The following is a 19,736-nucleotide window of genomic DNA, read 5'->3' as shown; positions in this document are numbered from 1 at the left end:
AATCTCCTCTGTGAGGTTCCTGACGAGAACTGCTACCACAACACCCCCTTCCTAGCTGGAGGGAAGCTTTCAACATAGCCATTTTGACACGATTGCTTTTCCTCACTTCGCCTCTCTGGAACTTCCACTCACCAAGGGCCCTGGCTACACTTCGTTGTGTAACACCTTTCGACCATCTACAAACAGCAACCACATCTTGCTGAAGTCTATCATTTTCAGCGTTTTTGGACCTTCCTCCAATGCCATTTCCCCCTAGAAGAACGTCCCATTTATGTCAGGCACCCAAACTGCATACAACAGGCCCAGGAAGGTCTGACCACGTGGGGATCAAGCAGCTATCTCGTTTTGAACAATACACACTTCTACTGATGTAGCCAAATACTATTATTTTGTGGTAGTCACACCACCCTAGTGATGTAGTACGTCTTTTTCTATATGCTTTACTATCATGCCATCTCTCTCCATCCTATATTCATAAAATTATGGTTTTTGGAACTCAGAACAGGATTTGATTTTGCCTTGAGGAAATCTCACTCTTTTACATTTGAGCCATTTCTAGTTGATCAAACCCTCCTAAGTCCAGATTCTAACATCTAATGTATTAGATATTCCTAATAGTCTGATGTCATAAAGGCATTTCATCAGCATGTTATATTCTCAAAAAAGTCACTGATGATGATACTGCACAGAATACAGCCAAGAACAGGTTCCTTCTCAAGCCTCTAAAGGCCCATCGGCAGCCTGATAGTAGCCCTTGCGTCACCGGTCCTGGCGTCTGGTTACTCCAGCAGTCGAACAACTGTCCACTCATGCATACTACACTTCTCTGACTTGTTCACAAGACATTAGAATATACACTTGTCAGAGGCTTTCCATTCCTCTGTGGTACCAGTTTGGAAACCCAATTAAAAAAAGAAAAGCAGAAATGTAGTTAGGATGACTAGTTCGACATGATATGACTTATTCCTAGAAAACAGAATGCTGCCTCGTGGTTCTTCATAAGCCACCTGTTTAATAATGTCTTTTATAACACTGCCACAAAACATCAAAGCTCTTTGGCCTACAGATTCTGCAACTGGTTTTATTCCTATTTTTGAAAAGTTCCTATCCTAGCTCCTGTTACCTGTTAAGCAGCCTCACAGGTAAGGTGTCAGTCTATTCTGGGGTACTGTTCACCTGCATCAGGACTTCCTAACAGTCCTAAATTCTTTCCTTTTTTTTTTATGATTTATTTATTTTATTTTACAGAGGAGAGAGCATGCACACAAGCAGAGGGGCAGAGAGACGGAGAGAGAATCTCAAGCAGACTCCCCACCGAGCACAGAGCCTGACGTGGGGCTCAATCTCACAACCCTGAGACTGCGCCAAAACCAAGAGCTGAATGCTTAACCGACTGCACCACCCAGGCGCCCCAACAGTCTTAAATTCTTGTCCTTACAAGACCATGCTGAGCACATTCATCTTTGCCCACTGCCACCTCCAACTTCCAGCGTTTCTCCTAGCGTTTCCTCTCCTTTCCACCTGTCTTTTGTTTATATCTGAGTTTAAATGAGCAATTCCTTGAAATCCTGAGAGAGATCACTATCAGGAAGGCAAGTCCACAATTTTCGACGCATTCTGCCTTCAGTCAAAAAGATTTCTGGCCAAAAGATGTCCAGTGACAGGCCAGCATCACCCCTACCCCTTGTCCCTGTGCCCACTGTGTGATTTGTTCAAAAACACAATATTCTTTGCTACTAGCAGGAAGATTGTGCCTTTGACAATCACTTCCTGGGAGCTGTCACTGGTCTCCCGCATACTGCGTACGTCCCAGATGATATACCGTCGGAGTCTCTCTCTCAGCTTCACACAAAGCTCTTCAGGGACATCAACCCTTAGACCCATGGGTTTCTATGCAGCTCTAAATTTTCCTGACATATAGTGCCTTGCTCCGCCTCTTCATTCAAACAAGTCAACACTACCAACATACCGCAAAATACTGCATCCCACAAATTCTTAGAGACACCTATGAAGTTGCATCTGCCTCCTCGACTCAGAAGTATTCTGTTTATTACAAAGAATACTTCCAAATATAAGTATTCAAGAGCATTGTATTTCACCCCTTCCCAGTTACTTCTACCCATAAATGAGTAGGTACCTCCTTTACCACTTTTTCTATTACTCTGACATCATCCTCATATGAACTTTTGATAACTGGATTTCTAAGCAACAAATTTTAATTAAACAATCTTCACTGGAACTCTCTGTATAATGTGTTATTTACTTCTGTGTCTAACTATACTTACTTCTCATTTGGTTTCTTCCCTCTGCTGAGAGCTTTTACTTCTGGCTGCTATTTCTATAGAGGCATTATGTCCATGAATTTCCAAGAAAGCACAGATCTGAGCTTAGTTCCATACCATACAGCACATGGGCTTTGTGGAGGCTTAGATTTTTTAAATATAATCTTAAACTTACTTCAAAAGTTTAGGGGTTTTATTGAACTTGGCTTATCAGATATCAAAACCTCACAAACAACAAAAATTCTGCCTTTTTTATATGCATTTGCAGAGTGATGGGATATGTGTGTGTGTGTGTGTGTGTTACACAAAGTGAATTCTCTTATGACTGGGATTAGGTTGTTGTGTTTTTTTTTAATCTGTTAAGCATATATATTCCATGCAAAACTTAAAAATACTTGAGCATGAAAACACATCCTAAAACTTCATTAAATGAATGTATGAAGTAGACACACGTAGGGTATCTGGAATTTGAGAACTGCTTTTGTATACATATAAACCTAGGAATGAGGCTCAAACTCTCGCTCTTAGGAGAAGGAAAGGTTTTCTCTTCCCACTGCCCACACAACTGCTCAACAACCCCCAGAGGCAGGGGGAGTATCACAAACCAGCGGTCATCCCGCCAACAGACTGGGTGTCCTCACCTCCGTGTTTCCGCAGCCCGGTCCCCCTCCTTCTCTACTGTCTGTCCTGACCCATTAAAGTGATTAACTGGCAATACAAGCATGCCTGGGTCTGTTGGCAGTGAGTTTAATCTCCTAACTGTATTTTTGTAAAAGGAAATAGTCCCTAAAAGCTTTGGAGTCACTTAAAAAATGTGTATGTGATTGAAAGAAATTTGAGATGTTTTTGTTTAAATGAAATCACTGAATTGATGTCTATGAGAAATTTCAATAACCATTTACCAAGTGCTTATGGTGATACAACACGCACTCGACTGAGCACCCAGGCAGAACACAAACACGGTATGATTCCCATCCTCAACAAGACATATGTAAGAACCACTTTCATACAGTGTGTGCACACCTCCACAGGAAGGCCAGTGTCTAGTGACTGAGCAGGAAGGGGTCAAGATGAGTCTTCTCGGTGAGAGAAATCACTCTGACATGCATTTTCCTTTACGTCCCACCACAGTTATAGGATTACAAGGGCTATTAGGGTTTCCCCTTAAAAAGGAGACTCAAGCAGAGGAGCTGCACGACCTGCCCCAGGTCTCCCAACATGGACGTGAGTTACAGACTGGACTCTGAGAGAGGAGTAGGGGTCCCTCAGAGTGCCAAAGCAGAAGAGGGCAGGATTTAGGCAGAGGGCAAAGCATGGTGGGGTGAAAGTACCCAGTGGCTTAAGAGAAAGGCAAGTAGCCCCACCCGGCTTGAGTGCAGTGTAACCAGAGGGAAACGGGGGTAAGAATGTCAAACTTGGGCACAAAGAACACAAAGGTACAAATAAACACATATACGTAAGTCTCATGCACAAACCCTAATAATATTATTAACTAAACTACCCAGTAGGGTAGCATTCACAAAGGTTGATATTTAGGCAGCTCTTCCTGCCCACAGTCCTGTCTCCGTGCTTTAATAAAAACACCCTTTCGCACCGGACGACAAAAAAAAAGGTTTACATTTAAAAGGGAATGTCTATTTTTATACTTTACCTTCATGCTTTCAGATTTCCTGCAGAATTTAGAAAAGACACCATCATGAGCAAATCAGGTATAAAATACCAAGTGTTTCTTCTTAGATAAATATTTCTGGAAGCATGTACGTCAGCAATACCATCTATCTGACAGAACTGTTTTCGTACTAAATCTTGGAACACATCCCCTGGTAGTTACTGGGAGGGAAAAGGAGAAGTGGCTTATGCGATTTGGCAGCTGTTTTCTAGACTGGGGCAGCTTGAGAAAAATTTTCCCATCCATTACTAAATGACATTTTGAGACAATCATGGGAGCAGAAGCAATAGCTTTGCACCCAAGGTGGTGCCCAGGTCAGTGACACAGGATTATTCTCTGTAAAAAATAAATGAATGAATGAATGAATGAATGAATGAATAGGAAAGAAAAAGAGCAATGCTAAGGTTAAAAAGGAAAAAAAAAAAAAGAAAGAAAAAAGGAAAACTCCAGTTCCCTAATTCCACTGTGGCAAGCACAGGGAGTGGACATGGGCATTTCTCTGGATTCTTGCTGAGTAGGAAAGACAAAGGTCCCCCTATAACTGCTGCATCTTCTGATGCTGGTAGCATCACATCCCTGTTTGCAGGTTTCCACGTCTCTCACTGGCCCTTGGGAGCACACTCCTCCCACAAGATCCTTCCTCCTGAGCACACCCATGAAGGCTGGGCGTGCAGGAAGAACGCTGCTGGGCTCTGAACCAGGGAAGGTCTGTGCTTTTTGCTGCCTGGCCATGGCCTCTTGGCTCAGATAATTTTTTCATTAGAGAACTTCAGCCTGCACTGAGGAACTGTGAGCTGGGGCTACCACCAAAGGTCCACCACTGGCCGGGGTAGTCTCAAGCTAGTCAGTGTGGGACGTAACTTCTGATAGGGCTTCCAAACTCCATCACACATAAAGAACTCTATTGTTTGTCAGAATATAAAAGTAAATGTTAAAAAAAAAAAAAAGTCCTTGGGGCGCCTGGGTGGCTCAGTCATTAAGCATCTGCCTTCGGCTCAGGTCATGATCCCGGAGTCCTGGGATCAAGCCCCACATCAGGCTCCCTGCTCCACGGGAAGCCTGCTTCTCCCTCTCCCACTCCCCCTGCTTGTGTTCCCTCCCTCGCTGTGTGTGTGTCTCTCTGTCAAAGAAATAAATAAAATCTTTAAAAAAAAATCCATGTAAAATCATGGAAAGCTATAAAGTAGAAGTTAAAAGCCATCTATACACCCATCCCTCAGAGACAACCATGACCACCATTTTGGTGTATATCCCATATGACTTATTTTATGCCTATCTTTCCATCTGGTTAGCTATTTGCCTATCCATTTCTTCATTTATACACAAAAGGAAATATATAAAATACTTTCTTCTCAAAAATGAGGTGACATAGATACACTTTCTCCTCCTTAACAAGATAGTATGTACACCTTCTTAAGTGATTACATTTGGACCCACATCATCACTATTAAAAACTGTACGGTAGTCTAGTGCAAGAAAACTGTAATCTATTTAACTAAAGGTGACCGGAGTTTTCAAAAAACAAAATAAAGTAAAATGACTTTTATTCTGCAAGCAAGGGGGAAACATGATAATAATTACTGTATGATGACATGTTATATATGATAATACTCACTATTAGTAAGTAAACGTTTTTAAGAGATGCTAATTACAGCTCTATTTAGAATTCTGAAAAATCAGGGGGAGAGAAGTAAGAACAAGGCAAAAATGAACTTTTAACAGCAAGTCCTGGGTTCTAAGCAAAGTGACACTGTTACTTTGAAATGTGTTTTTTTGTTTGTTTGTTTTTTGTTTTTCCAAAATAAAAAACTAAGACTGCAAAGCTCCTATGGTACAGAGTAACTAGAGGCTGGCTCTTGGCCATTCTTTTCATTTCATTATTTTTTAATAACCTGTTCTTGCTCATTCCCAGAATTTTCCCAGAAAATTTCTAAAACCATGTCCCTAGCAAAGGAAATCAGTTCTCTAAGTTTCAAAGTGAACCCATTATGATGGAACACCAACTAGAATAGTGATAGGATAAGACTCTCAGCCAGGCTGCTCCGGCCACTGTTTGCCCTCTCTTCACCACCTTGCTGTGGGCCAAATGGTGTCCCCAAACACACCTGCTGAAGTCCTAACCCCTGGTACCTGTGAATGTCTCCTTATTTGGAAATAGGGTCTTTACAGATGTAATCAAGAGAAGATGAGGTCACTGGAGTTGGCCCTAATCCAGTATGACATGTTCCTTTATAAGAAGGACTTGCACCAGAGATGCACAGGAAGGCGGCCATGTGAAGCCAAAGGCAGTCACTGAACAATGCCGCCACAAGCCGAGGAACACCTGGGGTCATCAGAGCTGAAAGAAGCAAGGAACGATCCTCCCCCAGAGATTCTGGAGCAAGTGAGACCCTGCAATGTCTTGGTTTTGGACTTCTAGCCTCCAGAATTGCAAGGGAATACATTTCCATGGGTTTATTAAGCCACCCAGTCTGTGGCACTTTGTTTTGGCAGCTCTAGGAAACTCATACACTCACGGATATAGGTAATGCATTTGAAACAATGCTTGTAAACAGCAAGCACTATATAAGTTACTGTCCTTCCCTTCCATCACTCATTCAGTTAATGGTACCTGAGTCACTCCATTGTGCCACCCACCCATGGCTCTCTCCTTCCACCCTTCACCCAATCGGGAACCCGAGACAGAGGAACAGTGCATCCCCTGATGTGACCCCAATTAGTCCCCTTCTCTAACTGCCATTTGCACTGGCTATGCTGAGTCCTTTCCCATCTCTTGCCAAAGGTCCCTCAGCTGTCTCCTTTCTCCCTACGCTCATCTCTACCCTCACCCCACCCTCCACAGCACCGCCAAAAACATCCCTTAAAGAATTCAAATTGACACTCTTCAATTTTAAGCTTTTTCTTCCTTCCCAAGGACATGAGGTAAAGTTCCATGCTTACCCAACAGGCCCTTTGACATTTGAATGAAGCCTACTGCCCCCCTCCCCACCAAACACCTTCTGTTTCTCAGGTGTTCAAATAATAAGTAAGGCTTTGAGACTCACTTCCGGAAGTCTGCCAGTAACTTGAGCATGTCATCATTGGAGAGCTTATTGCTGTCTTGCCTGTAGAGAGCAGAGAATCTGGCATTTTTGTCAAGGTTTCCAGATGCATCCTTAAACAACGTCCTGAAATAGCCAAACAACATTTCTAAACTGAGTTTCCAAAAGACCAAAATAAACACACAACTTAACTTTGGTTTCCATGTGAAGAGTAATTTATTCCAGTGGCTGTAGCTAACAGAATTTCATTATCTAAAGACATGGAAGACATTTATGAGGATGAACACGACTAACTCAATTTACATAGAAAACATTTCCAGCAAATGGCTCGTGCTTAGGAAACAACATACATAGTCAGAAGCAGATCTCACAATTAAGGATGATATGAAGGCACCTCACTCCCCACCCCAGCCCACCCCCTCCCCCCTCACCCCTCCAGGCTACTGCCCAAGCTGAGCTCAGGACATGTGGCTGGAACCTGGGATGCCGGTCCCCACACAGCTCTCCTCCAGCCAGCATCTTTCCTCTCTGTGACTCTACGAAGTGATTATTCAGATAGGGCGTGCTTTCTTATTTTTCGGTTTTACACATTTAAATCCTCTTTGTCTCTGGACAATAAACAGATCTATCTATCTACCTACCTATCTCCATATATCCATATCTATATCAAACATACGGAAGATGTCCTTACCTTGCTGCCCACGCAAATGGCATTCTGTACTGTCCTAATCTTTGGCATGCCTGCTTGGCATTCTTCAGCACTTTCTGAGCAACCTTGAAGACATCAGAATTAAGCCATGAGATGCTGCATCCCACTGACAGAATTGTGGTCTAAAGAGCCATCATCCCATGGTCATTAAACAAGTTCTTATCACAGTACCAGATGCATGGAAAGGCACCGGTTACTATAATGAATATGGCTGGATTTATACGAGGTATACAGTATTCTGTTTAATGCAATTGCTAGCAGTGATTTTCAAAGAATACAGAACGAGGACTGTTTCTAAAATGTTATGTCTTTTCCGAAATGTTGTTTTTATGGGCCACAAGCACACCATCTCATAGGCTTTCATAGTTCTTTATGACTATGGCTACTTATTAGTCTACCTGGTTATTAACAGTTGCTGATACTTGGTATTCCCACCAAAATATATCACATTACCTAACGTTTAAATGAGAACTCTAATGATAATACTAAGCTTGCATAGCTCCTACTGCGCATTGGCTTGTGCAAACTCCCACAATTTGGTGGATAGATATTCATTATTTAAGACATTATAGGTGCTGACTTAAGTGAGGCCACAGAGTTTTTAATTGCTATGTTCTCAGTTTCTAAGTATAAATTACTATGCTATTTTCACTTCTTAATGATCAATTTTCATTTGCTGTGGGTTGATTTATTAACCCTATAGTGCACAGTGAAGCAGATTCACTTTGGCCTAAGATGCATGCATGGCAGGTCTATGAATCAACTCCACCCCTACTGCTTAAGCAGATGACCATTTCCCCAAATTTGCTGGTATTAGGATAAGGCACTGCTACCAATGCAAAGTCTGATTCAGTTGGAGTGGTATGCTCGAGGGCCTTTTACAATACTTACGCACATGACAGTCAAACCAATTTTGGGAATCGTGATCTAGAGCCTGTGAACCGAGGTGTGCACTGCAGAGCTGCAGCCTCAGCATCACCGGGGAGCTTGCCAGGAACGCAGAGTCTCAGGCCCCGCCGCAGACCTCCCAGGTGAGACCCTGCATTCTGAGCAGACCTCCGGTGATCTGTGTGCACCAGCTCTGAGAAGTGCTCATCGAGAAGACTCGTAAGTAGAATAGAGCGGTTTGTCTCTAAGTCAAACTGAAACCAGCTGTGTGACTCCAGGCCATTAAACCTCTCTGGGATCCACTTTCCCCACCTTAAAACAGAAGGGCATGAGCCATAGAACTTTTCATTATCCCTTCCAGTTGCCTAACGTTATGATTCTACCACAACTGTGTTGTGGGAATTGCTGCTCTTGAGAGTGAATTAGAAACATGTCTTGACTGAAACATGGCAGCAGCTCATTCAGCCCCTCCCTTTCTTCTTCCAGTTGGGCATGCTCTTGTGGGGCTTTGGGGTACACAGTCATAGGGTAAAATGGCCTACCTTCTTGGGAGGGTGATTTTACTCAAACGTTTTCACATAGAAACTATTACTTTTAGGTCCTAACAATAATGACTATGTTGTGGAGTAAAACGTAGTATTTGCATAAAATTTGAAGCTAAAACACAGGCTTCAAATAAGTTTCACTGTTCCCTGCAGCAAACAGGGCCTGAGCTCACAGACTTACTGAGGGTGCAAATGGAACATAAGGTACGCAAAAGACTGGAAAACTCATTTTCGCCCTCTAGGGTTTCCCCCTCCCTCTCTTCTCTTCCTTCCCTCCCTTCTTTCCCTCCCCCCTCCTTTCTTTCTTTTTCTTTCTTCTTTTTTAATCTATTCATGGCAGACACCTACAGAGACCTTTCATAAAAGTTTCCTCCTCCAAGACAAAATTTACTCTAAATTATGTTCTAGACCAACTTGGAAAACAGGAAGAAATAATTTTGATATACATTAGAAAATCATTCCTCAGTAATACCTCTGCCAAAACTTCTATTCTGATATAAAATGTTAATCTCTGCCTTAATACTTTGGAGGTGTGAATGCATGGAATAATGTACACATGGCTGAGCTTCCCATTCCAGAAGTAAAGAAGGAAGAGCAGACTTGCACAGATGCTCGACGGACACCGGGAAGTGTGGAGTAGTGCATCAAGTATAGCCCAGAGTGAAATGTGATTCTGCACCAACATGAGCTGCCAAATTTCAAACCGTGCATGTGGCAGGCAGAAGAACAAAGATGGTGCACTTAGGCCCTGGAAATGACTTACATACGTAGTCAGGCGAGGAGAGCTTACTTGGGCCTTCATTGGTTATTAATCAAAACACTGAGGAACTAAAAGAGCTTCTCATCCAAGGTTTTACAAACTTGATTTAAAAAATAAAATAGCTTCTCTCCAGGGACCAAACTTTACTCAGCTTTTATCAGCCAGAAAGGCATACTGTTGGAAGCAGTGCACCTGGGTAAACGGGCTTTCCCCGGCTGAGGGTGACAAATGATAATGATGTCCTGTGCGTGTCAGGGATTTGCAGCGTCCCCAGCAATGTCTTGTACATTATCCGTGCGGTCTCAGCACTGTGCGTGAGAGGGAGGTGGGGCAGATGGCAATATCATCCTTAAACTACAGATGGGTGACCGGAGCCCAGAGAGGTAACACGACTTCTCCAAAGTAGCCAGGCTCATTAGCACTGATTAGACCAGTACCCAGATCTCTGACTCCTACAACCTGTTCTTCAACAACCGCCCTCCATCCTGGGGACACACCTGTGGTGTATGGGCAGCCACAGACAGGAAGAGGGGAAGCTCTGAATGTGCTTGATAAATGTCCCTTAAAGCCCGGGGAGTGTCCCCTCCCGCTGCTGACCAGTCCTTGTCAACGTAGCAGGGTCATCTCTCAGGTGACCATTTATAAAAAAATACTGTAAAACCGGCCCAGACGGCACTCAAGAGCTCACTCTACCAGGTAGCTCGATGTGCTAGAAGGTGACAGGCAAGTGCCTTTGGTCACAATAGCTGTGGGTCACTGAGCAGGTAACTAAACCTTAGTAAACCCCAGTTTTCTGGGCACCTGGGTGGCTCAGTTGGTTAAGCGACTGCCTTCGGCTCAGGTCAGGATCCTGGGGTCCTGGGATCAAGTCCCACATCGGGCTCCCGGCTCAGCGGGGAGCCTGCTTCTCCCTCTGACCTTCTCCCCTCTCATGCTGTTTCTCTCTCGCTTGCTCTCTAATAAATAAATTTTAAAAATCTTAAAAAAAAAAAAAACCCAGTTTTCTGATGACTGAAAGAAGGTCTTAGACTAGATAACCTCTAATATTCAAGTCTGTGTGTGTCCACAGCAAGGCACTCCCCAACTAGTGAACATACACCAAGTAACAAAAATACACCAAACACACATCTTATGTTTCCCTTCCCTTTTTTACCTGAGTTACACCGCTCCTGCCACCATAACCTACCCTGTGTGACCAAACAGGGGACCTGAAGTACTGACCTTACTGGCTAGACCACCTGAGCCAGACCATCCCCCCGTCTCCAGCCTCACATTTCAGTGTAAATGGACCCAAAGGGAATTCCAGAATCCCAGAGACACATCAATGAGTGGAATGAACTCTATTTGAATATAATATATGTACTTTTTAATGACAGAAAATCTACTGTTAAGCTGGTAACTCCAGCTTTGCCAATGAATTACTTAGGATATTAGGATCGTCTGGACAAGTGAAGCATTTTATATACATACGGGACTACTTTTCATTGAAAACTGGGCACATCAGGTTAAGTATAAGAGTAAATCTATGTAAAGTAGTGCACATCATTTAGAGTATCCATATGGCCTAACTCTGATTTCTTTAAGCATTTCTATTTTGACAGAGAGCCCTCTTTTCTAATTGCTGTTTATCATCACAAAGCGTAAAAGTCACCCATACCTTAGAAGAGTCTGAACTTTTCATGTATGGCTCAGCGCCGTGTGTGATGCTCCCCTGAAGCACTTTTTCAATTCTAGCCACAAGGAAAATATCAGGATGAGGACACGTGACTGAAAATATTCCCTAGGGAACAAACGATTTTCTTTAGTGAGTAAATGCGCAGCCACGTGAAACAAATCCCCTGAACGTTAAACCTGCTACAGCAGCAAAGACTGCTGAAACAGAGGCACCCAGTGCTTCATCACTAGGTCATCATCTGATCAAAGAGGCGATTTGGCGGGGCGCCTGGGTGGCTCAGTTGGTTAAGCATCTGCCTTGGGCTCAGGTCATGATCCCGGGGTCTTGGGGTCGAGCCCCCGCATCGGGCTCCCTGCTGAGAGGGGGGCCTGCTTCTCCCTCTCCCTCTGCCTGCCGCTCCCCTTGCTTGCGCTCTCCCTCTCCCTCTCTCTCTGTCACATAAATAAATAAAATTTTTAAAAAAAAGGCAATTTGGTGGGGGGGGGGCAGGGACTAGCAGAAAGTTTAGTGTATGTGCTGCCGAAGCGAGCACTAGCAGAAAGTTTAGAAAAAAAGAAATGAGAAGTCAAATACCATTTCTTCTTCTCTCAGCTTGCTTTTACTGCCTAATTACAGATGCTGTCAATATCCTCAACAACCTCATTCAACCCAGATGTGCATTACAAAGTCTCATTACACATTGACACAGCCTGTGCAAGGTTAAGTCTCAGCAATACGACTGCCGCCCGGCAGTCACGTCCCCCACCTGCTTCGGATACTGCATGGCAGCTTCGTGAAGGATGTCCTGAAGGGCAGGTGAGCTCTGCCTGCCACCGTTCATCAGAGCCGGGGATGTGGCGGCCAGCATCTGCCTCACAGAGAAATGGTTCAGGTCCACGTGGAAATCGGCAGAAATCTTTCGGTTGTATTTGATGTCAAACAGGGATAGAGTAACAAAGAAAGGCTCTACCTGAATAAAACAAAACCATCCAGACCATCACTATGGATCGAACTGCTGGGGGAAAAGAACATTGCTATCAAAGAAGAAATTACTAAACCTATTTATAATTGTTGCTATAAATTACTGCTAACGAGAAACAGTCTCCATCCCTACCCTTTGTCACGAACATCCTGTCCCTGAGGCTGAACAACCCTCCGCATCCTGACCTAGACATTGCATTTCTCTATCAGGAACTAGGATTTTCTGTCCCGACTGCACTGCAATAGGCACATCGGCAACCTCTGAATATTTTTGTAAAGTACTTTTTAAAAGGGAAAAATTACATTTGTGGTGGGTCCTTCTTCATTTTCTGCAACACAGCATTGTAAATTGAAAGACAAATCGTTGCATTTGACAAGAATTCTCTTCCCAAACTTCTCTTCAAATGGCTTCACTTCGGGTTCAGCTGATGTGAAGTCAAGCTTCTTTAAAAGAAAATGTAAATAAAGACATTATGCTCACATTTAAAAAAAAAAATCTCATAATAAATATATCCTAAGGAAACTCCGTAAAATATGGAAAAGCTATATATACTCATTTACTCGCAATAGTGTTACTGTTTTATGTTTATATAGCTTATGTTAATGGTCAAATAAATGATGGTATGTCTACTCAATGGATTATTATACAGAGCTTAGAAATTATGGTTATGAACAACTTAAGTGTCCATCAACAAATAAACAAACAAAATCTGGTATATCCATACTGTGGAATATTATTCAGCCATAAAAGGAAGGAAATTCTGACACATACTACAACATGGATGGACCTTGAAAACATCACATCAATAAGCCAGACACAAAGGTCACAAGTGAAAGGGGGAAAAATACAGCAGAACCATCACCCGCTGTGGGCAGCTCTGGAGGTCCTTACTGGGTTTGGACTTTTTGGAGCACAGATGTGGACTGACTGTGCCTGGGACGAGTCAGGAAACACCACTGCCCGCTGGGCATCTGCAATGATGCTTATTATTTTCTGACAGTCATTTTATGGGGTAAATTATATATTCTTTGTGGACTTGAGGACATCTTTGGATAAATCTCTCAGTTTTCAACAATCTACCCTCACAGTGGTAGTGGCACGGTGACGAGATTATGGTTGTTTTTCATTTTTCCTTTTCCCCTGAATTTTCTATATTGTTGTTATGTTGCTTGTCAATCCAAGGTAAACAAGCAAGCAAACACAGAAATAAACAAAACACATAATCTGTCAAACATTTTCTTTCCCCGACTTAGTTTTAAAATGTAAACATTAAAATAGTTCGTACCTGGGCATCTGGGTCCAAGTAAAAAAGTTTAACTCTGCTTTCACTTTTCAGTTTGATTTCTGCTTCTCTGGTACTCTGATAACAAGGCAAACAAAAAATAAAAATTACATTTAAAAAAACCCTCTTCTTACAGAGGTGTTCAAACATGTTTGTCCCATCCTGAGGAGCCAGCCTGCCAGACAACTCTGCTCTCATTCTGGAGAGTCAACTGCACGTCGATGAACAAGGACAGACTATCAAGTAGGTAGTACACAAGAAGACCTGATCCTAGAGGGCCAGAAACAATCAAAGTAAGCAAAAGAGAGTAATTAAGCATTACTATCAAGAAAGCCTTCATAAAGTAATGGAAGAGGGGACAGGCTAGAATGAAGGGGTGGAATTTGAATAGTAAAAAGTAGAAAAACATGAACATTGGGGGCTGAATGAAAAAGAGACACACAGAGTGGAAATGAGGTCAGATGGTAGAAAGAATTTTGGGTCCGTGGAAGACTGAGGTACCAGCCCAGGAAGAGAAAGGAGTATGTTTTGGATTGTGGGACAGAGAAACTACGGCAGATCCTGAAGGCCTGCCACTGGTGTTTATGGTAGGCAGCAGGGGGTATTGCTGATCCACTCAATAAATATTTTGGGGGCACCTATTATGTGTCAGGCACTAGGGACACAAGCATGAATGAAACATAGCACCTGTCCCCAAGGAATACGAGCGAAGACAGAATATAAACAGGCGATAAGAATGGCAAAGCAAGCATAAGGCACAGTGAGTGCTAACCTGGCCCAGGGGATGGCAGTCAGGGAATAGTTCCCAGAAGAAGGCCCACCTTGAAGTACAAGAACATCTGGCAGGAAAGAAGGGAGTTCTGGGAGGAGGTACTGCAGGTACAAATCTACAGTCACACCTGAGCAATGGTCAAGTCGTTTATTACAATTGAATGGTTGGGCACGATGGGAAAAGTAAAGAGAAATGAATCTGGGATTTGTATGTTAAGGACTGAGGATTTTCTTCAGAAGCCAAAAAATCCAAATGCACTATTTTAAGCAAGGGAATAAAATAACCAGGTTCTGCATTTAAAAAGCACCCCTTGGGCAGGGCTGAGGCAGTGGGTTAAAAGGATTAAGACCAAGAGGCCTACATGGGCTCTTTATCACAGCTGCCTCCCCATCCCACAGCAGAGCCCATAACAAAGCCTAGTCTTCATGTGGGTAGCCACTAACTGAGACTGATAAGTCAGGAGGAAGAGGAGGTTTGTGGAGAAGGTGATAGAGCATGGAGATGCCTGCGGACAGAGAGATGGCACGTGAGCACAAGGCAGGAAGGAAGCCTGAAATTACTGACGCGGAGAGGTGGGAACAGAGAAGCCTCGAGAGTGGCTGAGATTCCCTGGGGGAAAATGTGAAGGAGTTTGCAGACATAAGCCTTGGGGCCTCAACACTGAAGGGATGGCAAGAAGGGAAGCCATGCAGGGAGAGAGACATATGGAGGCAGAGATGGGGCTGGAGAAGTGGAATTTGGGAACAGAAAGAAGGTTCTAAGACATTCACAAGATGGAAGTCATTGCCAACCACATTATTTTTCATGCCCGGTGCCTCTAAATTTGTATCCTGTTCTTATTACTCTCAATCTCCACGGTTAAGTACAGAGTAGGAAGATGTCCTCTCTCCTCTGTTCTCCCCACAGACCGAGTCACATCCCAGCATGTGATGGAGCAGTGACAGCTACAGTGGGGAGGGTGTCCCGTCCTCTCTGCTGGTGGCTGAGCATGGTCCATTAATTACACGGCTAGATCACAGCTAATGAGAAACTGAGCAGCTTCCTAATATTCTCAGCCACGTAGCTGTTATAATAGGTTGGTTCTCAGCAATGACCCAAACTCTATCATGACTAGGTTTGAAAACCAAAGGTCTATGTTTGGCAAAATGAAATGACCACCAGTATATACCAACTAAGAAACTGTGTTCTAGTTCTAGTACACTTATCAACTAGCTATATGAACGTGAGCAAGCCGCTTAGCCTCTCTGGACTCCACTTTCATTTCTGGGTAAAAAACAAGATGACGACTAGAGACTCTTTGCATAGCAAAGTTTATCCTAATGTTCTCAATGGGAGCTTTAAGACTTCTGGAGGTGAGGAGCATTCCTACATTCCTACAAATCGTTTGATTTGAGCTGTCCTATGTGGGATAGGACAATTTTTTAACTCTACCTTGCCTATCACCGTTCCTAACTTTTCACATCAAAAGAGCCAGAACATGTCCATGTACGATATACTTAACTGAACCCAAAGAATTTCCTTTATATATAATCCATGAAGTTTCCTAACAAAAACGTCAGTACTAGGTGCTGCAAGCCACCACCAGCAGTAATGCATTCTACTTCTGATTTTCTGCTTGAGTCCTTCAACAAAGGCAGATCCCGTGATTTCGGACACTGCAGCAGAGCAATGGATTCTTAATGTAGATACAATTCCTGGTGCGTTTCTCAAAGATGCTTGTTGTCTCAAGCTGACTATATCCGAGATCAGAAATGAACAGAGCACAGATGATTGCTATGAGGTCCATGTAATTAGAGGGCAACCATTATGCATGATGCAGACACATTAAAAGAAAAAAAAAATCAACAACTAGCCGAAATAGACTCAAAGCATCCTGATGTTGCCACTAATATCCAAGGGATAATATTCTTCACTAGAGAAACCATTTAATGGGAAAGAAGGGACAACTTTAGAAGTAAAAATAACCTAAAAGCCTATCATCTACCTTAGATACATTGACAGCTCTACTAGATCATTGATTAAAAGCAAACACAAAGCTCCTTAAAAGTTCCTCCCGATCCTCCCAAGGCTTACAATCAATGCATTAAACAGAAGGGACACCTGATAAACAGTGTTTGAAGGAATTTCCAAGTAAAACCTAGGCAGAAAGAAAATGTGGCTTAGGAAGGGCACCGCTTTGCCCCAGAGCCAGGGAATAATAGATACCAGGAAGCGTCACAATGATAAAAGCAAATATTTATGGACAATACCCAACATCTCTATGCTAAATAGTATCCTAAGTACACATTTAAAACTTGTACAACCTTAGGAGGCAGGTCCTAGTATGATCCTTGTTTAAAAAAGGAGACACTGAGGCACAAGGGATAAATACTTTGCTCAAGAACTCAACACATTTATTTTTTTTAAAGATTTTTTTTTATTTATTTTATTTGAGAGAGAGAGAGAATGAGAAAGAGAGAAAGCACATGAGATGGGGGAGGGTCAGAGGGAGAAGCAGACTCCCCGCCGAGCAGGGAGCCCGATGCGGGACTCGATCCAGGGACTCCAGGATCATGACCTGAGCCGAAGGCAGTCGCTTAACCAACTGAGCCACCCAGGCGCCCCTAGAACTCAACACATTTAAATGGAAGCCTGGGAAGGGGGGAGGAGCAAGATGGAGGAGGAGGAAGAGAACTAAATTTCGTCTGGCCCCAGGAATTCAGCTAGATAGGGATCAAACCATTCTGAACACCTATGAACTCAACAGGAGATTGAAGAAAAGAATAGCAACAACTCTCTGAACAGAAAACCGACCACTTTCTGGAAGGTAGGACGTGGGGAGAAGTGAATAGGAGGCGATATTTGGGAGGATAGATGGCGGGGGAGGGGGCCTCCCCCGGCCGCTTCTGGCAAGTGATAGAGCCGCGTAGCATAACATCGGAACTTTTAGAAGTCGGCTCCCCGGAGGGACGTCGCTCCAGTGGCTAAGCGGGGGTGGAACCCTCGCAGGACAGTGTGGTCTCAGGAACCTCGGGGTCACAGAAAGACCGGGGGTGCCTGAGTGCGGCAGAGCTCCCAGGTATCGGAGCGGGGAAGCCGGCTGCAGAGATGGAGCTGAGGTGCGGGCTCTGCTCAGGGTTGCCATAAACCATGATCCCCGGCACAGTCGGGCCACTGCTCCTCCAGCAGGGACCCAACAAGCGGCAGATCTGGGGAGACTCCCCTTCCTCCCCCAGGAGGAGCAGCTTGGGAGCACACTGCAGGGATCTGCTGGGTTTGGAGACTCCACACGGGGTCGGGTGCCAGAAATAGAAACACGTGGTCACAGGCGGGGTGAGCACGGAGTGCAGCCAGAGACCGGGGAGACAGGAGTGACTGCTTTTCTCTGGGGGCGCACTGAGGAGCGGGGCTCCAAGTTCTCGGGCGGAGATTGGGAGGCCACCATTTTCACTCTCACCCTCCGAAGCTTACGGAAAGCTTGCAGGGAACAAAAAGCTCCTGAAAGCAAACCTGAGCAGATTCCTTAGCCTGACCCCCAGCAAGGGCGGGGCAATTCTGCCTCCCGCAAAGACATTTGGGAACCATGGCAACAGACCCCTCCCCCAGAAGATCAGCAAGAACTGCCAGCCAAGACCAAGTTTACCAGTCAATGAGAATGGCAGAACGCCAGCACTAGGGGAATACTGCACATAGAATTCATGGCTTTCTTCCCCCAGGATTCTTTAGTCTTGCAAAGTTAATTTTTTTAATTTTCTTTTTTCTTTTTTTTATTTTTCTTTTTCCCTTTTTCTTTTTTTCTTTTTCCCTTTTTAAACCAACATCTTATCAAATCTTTTTTTAAATTTTTTAATTTTCATTTTTATAGTTATAGTCTATCCCTTCATTGTAGTTAACCTTATTTTGTGTGTGTGTGTGTGTGTGTGTATAGTTGTCCTCTCTTTAAAATTTTGAGATACAGTTTCTTCTAAGAGACCAAAATATACCCTAAATCTCTACTGTATGGCTTTGTTCTAGTCTCCTGCCTGATCACATTCTCTCTCTTTTTTTAAATTTCTCTTTCTTTTTTCAACCAACTTCTTATCAATTCCTTTTATAAAATCTTTTATAATTTCCATCTTTACAGTCATATTCCATCCCTTCATCATATTTACCCTCATTTTTGTACATATATAAGTTTTTCTTTAAAATTTTGGGGAGGCAGTTTCTTCTAACAGACCAAAATACACCCAAAATCTAGTGTGTGGCACTGATCTATTCAACAGCCTGATCATATTTGATCATATTCTTTTTTTTTCTTTTTCTTTTTTCTTTCTGTCCCTTTCTTTTCCCCCGGTTTCAGGTCTCTTCTGATTTGTTTAGTGTATATTTTTCTGGGGTCATTGTTACCCTGTTAGCATTTTGTTCTCTCATTCATCTATTCTCCTCTGGACAAAATGACAAGATGGAAAAACTCACCTCAAAAGAAAAGAACAAGAGGCAGTACCGACTGCCAGGGACCTAATCAATACGGACATTAGTTAAGATGTCGGAACTAGAGTTCAGAATGACAATTATATAGATACAAGCTGGGCTTGAAAAAAGCATAGAAGATACTAGAGAAACACTTTCTGGAGAAATAAAAGAACTAAAATCTAACCAAGTTGAAATCAAAAAGGCTATTCATGAGGTGCAATCAAAAATGGAGGCTCTAATTGCTAGGATAAAGGAGGCAGAAAAGAATTAGTGATATAGAAGACCAAATGATGGAGAATAAAGAAGCTGAGGAGAAGAGAGATAACTATTGGATCACGAGGGCAGAATTCAAGAGATAAGTGATACCATAAGACGAAACAATGGAATAATTCGGATCCCAGAAGAAGAAAGAGAGAGAGTGGCAGAAGGTATACTGGAGCAAATTAAAGCAGTGCACTTACCTAATTTGGGGAAGGAAACAGGCATCAAAATCCAGGAGGCACAGAGAACCCCTCTCAAAATCAATAAAAATAGGTCAACACCCCGACATCTAATAGTAAAACTCACAAGTCTAAGAGACAAAGAGAAAATCCTGAAAGCAGCTCGGGACAAGAGATCTGTAACCTACAATGGTAGAAACATTAGACTGGCAACAGATCTGTCCACAGAGACCTGGCAGGCCAGAAAGGACTGGCATGATATATTCAGAGCACTAAATGAG

General features: G+C 43.3%; 1 protein-coding gene across 23 annotated transcripts in view; it reads right to left on the bottom strand.

Annotated features, from left to right (window-relative positions):
- Positions 1-19,736, bottom strand: part of DOCK9 (dedicator of cytokinesis 9) — a 284,204-nt gene that overhangs the window by 91,616 nt on the left and 172,852 nt on the right. For 22 of the 23 annotated variants that reach the window (XM_025874651.2, XM_025874654.2, XM_073894372.1 and 19 more), the window contains exons 10-15: positions 13,816-13,890; positions 12,833-12,973; positions 12,315-12,518; positions 11,552-11,674; positions 7,684-7,766; positions 6,996-7,118 (exon numbers count right to left, since the gene is read on the bottom strand). In XM_025874651.2, coding sequence (XP_025730436.1) covers positions 6,996-7,118; positions 7,684-7,766; positions 11,552-11,674; positions 12,315-12,518; positions 12,833-12,973; positions 13,816-13,890 — 749 coding nt within the window. The remainder of the gene's footprint in view (positions 1-6,995; positions 7,119-7,683; positions 7,767-11,551; positions 11,675-12,314; positions 12,519-12,832; positions 12,974-13,815; positions 13,891-19,736) is intronic. The other variant, XM_073894359.1, reaches the window with a different exon arrangement.

This window comes from Callorhinus ursinus, unplaced genomic scaffold (genome assembly GCF_003265705.2).
Source record: "Callorhinus ursinus isolate GAN/ISIS: 27379988/994484 unplaced genomic scaffold, GSC_fseal_2.0 scaffold7, whole genome shotgun sequence".
Classification (NCBI taxonomy): Eukaryota; Metazoa; Chordata; class Mammalia; order Carnivora; family Otariidae; genus Callorhinus; species Callorhinus ursinus.
This window is presented reverse-complemented; position numbering and strand designations above follow the sequence as displayed.